Genomic DNA, 3,050 nt, shown 5'->3' with positions numbered 1-3,050 from the left:
GAGTCGAGGGTCTTCCGAAAATTCCTTTGGGATAGGGTTAAGGTTTACGTAGACTTTACCCTCCCACACCCCACTTAATGAGATTTTACTGTGTTGTTGTTGTTACTTAGTGAAATTGTGAAAATAACTTTTTGGACTTTTTTAAATTTTAGTAAAATTCCAAAATTCATTTTCAAGTTAAAATTGAAAATTTTATACCCAAACACAACAAAATTGAAAAAATTTGGAAAAAAAAGTGGAAAAAATTTCATGTCCAAGGGAGGTCTTAAAGTCCATTTGTTCGGAACTCGGAAGCAAGCTCTATAATGTATCAGTGTTACTACACAAGAAGAAGAAGAAAACAAAGGTTTGAGCAAATGGCAAAATCTTCATTGAGAAGAGATGAAAATGCTAACGAGGAAGGAAGCAGTTGGAGCACCAGACCTGTTCCCAAGAAACGGAGAACTTCGGCCGCCACTCTCTCCTGTAAGGAACGACAGCTAAGCCGTGAAAATGAAGAAGGAGGAGAAGATGGGAATGAACAGGAGAATGTTATAGAGGAGGAAGCAGTGGAACCGGAACCAGAAATTGAGGTGAGACAAGTAAGGAAAGGTGATGAAGAGAAAACCCCAGACAAGTTCATTTCCGCGGCAGTACCCGACCCAAATCATGATAAGTTGGAGGGAGCAAGTGGAACCGCGGATCATGATTTGGATCAGGGCTCAAGAGGAAACAAGTCAACTTCTATGACGTTATCTGATCCAGATGTGTTGGATTGCCCCATTTGCGTCGAAATTCTCAGCGTTCCTGTCTTTCAGGTATATTTCTTACTCTATCCTTTACTATATTTCTGGAGTTGTTTGGTCTGAAGTTTCTCTCTTCAGTTGAAAGCACTAGCAGCGCTATTGATTTAGTGTCTGTTATTTCTACTGATTATGGATTGAGGTAATAGAACTCAAGGAACTTTCTGCCTAGCAAGTGTTTGTTAAATTTCCTCCTACAACTTGCTTACTGTTTCCCTCATTCTTTAAGGTGTCCTTGGATACGTGGATAAGGATAATAATCCCGGGATAAAATTTGGGTTTAACTTTATCCTATATATGGTTTGAGGTATTAGCTAATTCCTCAATAACTTTTACGTTAAAATGATGGGATTAACTATCCCATATCAAAAGTGGAATATCCCACTCCATGGGATATTCTTGGATATCCCAGCATTGTACCAAACAACACGTAACAGTATTGGAGAGCAAGTGCTTTTGAGGTCTTTTCGCCTACACTTTTCCCTGTCAGGATGGCTAATTCTGTTATTTTTTCTAATAGTTGTAGAACAGATTTACTATAGTTTTTTAGTCTTAATATATATATAGATGATCAGTTTGTTGCTATAGTGCAACAGTATACCAAATTTTTTGCTGTTTTGAGCATGTGTAAAAGAAATTATTGAACCTTTTGCCAGAAATTAAGACCATGAGTTTAGGGATGTAACAACTGTTAATAATATGAAAGGCTAAATGTTGAAGTTTAAGTGCATGTATTGAGCTTTTTGAATTAAGACCATGTACAACAAATGCTAATACAAAGAGCATTTTTTCCTTTCCATATTTCCAAAATTGTGTTCTTTGTGAACAAAGATATATTCTCTAACATATATCTTTTCTCTTTTTGGGCTAAAACAGTGTGAGAATGGGCACATAGCATGTGCTCCTTGCTGCTTCAAGATTGCTAATAAGTGTCCATTATGTTGTTGTCCCATTGGATATATCCGTTGTCGTGTTATTGAAAAGGTTCTAGACTCTGTGAAGGTCTCATGTGTATACGAGATCTATGGCTGCAAGGAGATTCGGAGTTATGGGAACAAAACTGCCCATGAAAATGCATGCATCTATGCGCCTTGTGCATGTCCTTACGATGGCTGTGATTTTGTGGACACTTCTACAAAGTTGTATGCACATTTTCATGACAAACATGGTTCTTCGGCAGAGCACATCTTTTTCAACACTGTCCATCCCATTTATATTGAAAAAAATCAAAGTTACCAAATTCTTCAAGAGAAGACAGAAGGAATTGTTTTTATCATTAATCATTCTACTCAAGACCATCCTGGTAGTGCTGTCAACATTATCTGTGTTGGACCAGCTTTGCAGACTAGAAGGTTCCGTTACGAGCTTGTAGCAACAGATGGGGAGAGCACTTTTAAACTAGGATCCATTGCAGAGAACGTCCCAAAATGGTCAGAAAATTTTCCTTTGAAAAAATATCTTCTGCTCCCAAGAGATTTCGTTGATTCCACTCTCTCTTTCGAAGAAAGAGAAGTCGCTCAGTTGAAGTTGGAGGTCTTCGTAGAGCGTGAATACATCTTCTGAGGTAGCACTGTTTAAGGAAGGAGTAATAGATATTGATGTACATATATTATGATGAAGTCTTATCTGGCTGAAGAACTTTTCGTTCGTCTTTTACTTTGTAGTTGGTCTGTTGATGCAAGTTACTTTGTCGATGCTGCTATTTGGAGATCTGCATTAGCAGATTGTCTAGCAAATGCGAGCATATGGCTCAACTTTTTTGATGCTATCTATCATGAATCTGCTCCACCTTTTGTGATGAAGCAATATGTAATAGACAAGAAGGGGATGAAGTATAGTATTGTAGAGTAATCCCAAACTCGTTGATGTATGAATAACCATTATATAATATCTCTTTTTGTGCAGGAAAAAAAAAATCTGCATTTGTGCTGTTATTTTTACTTTGTCCCTTCTTTTGAAAGGCTGTTCCTCACTATGTTTGAGATTGTTATGCTAGTGCTAGAAATTAGAATTGGTCAATGAAGTAGGATGAACCATTGGAGACCCGAGTTTAAATTCCAGTAAAGACAAAATTTTATTTGTTTTTTATCTGTATAAGCCTTGGTAATAGAGTTATTTGGTACTTATGTTGATGGAAGGTAGCAAATATCCAGCAGAAAAGTCGAAGCGCGAGCATAATAGAGTTACTTAGGCCCCTTTTGGCCATGAGTTTTGCCAAAATAAATTTGGGATTTATTTTCAAAACTCATGTTTGGCCATAAATTTTGC

General features: G+C 37.2%; 1 protein-coding gene across 1 annotated transcript; it reads left to right on the top strand.

Moving 5' to 3' along the window:
* Positions 269-2,729, top strand: LOC109223756 (putative E3 ubiquitin-protein ligase SINA-like 6). Its single transcript, XM_019388177.1, has 2 exons — positions 269-797; positions 1,659-2,729. Exons 1-2 carry the CDS (start codon positions 306-308, stop codon positions 2,343-2,345), a joined length of 1,179 nt encoding a protein of 392 aa, XP_019243722.1. The 5' UTR covers positions 269-305; the 3' UTR covers positions 2,346-2,729.

The sequence above is a fragment of the Nicotiana attenuata genome, chromosome 3 (genome assembly GCF_001879085.1).
Source record: "Nicotiana attenuata strain UT chromosome 3, NIATTr2, whole genome shotgun sequence".
NCBI classification, from domain to species: domain Eukaryota; kingdom Viridiplantae; phylum Streptophyta; class Magnoliopsida; order Solanales; family Solanaceae; genus Nicotiana; species Nicotiana attenuata.
Note: the sequence above shows the minus strand (reverse complement) of the source record. Positions and strands in the feature narration are given on the sequence as shown.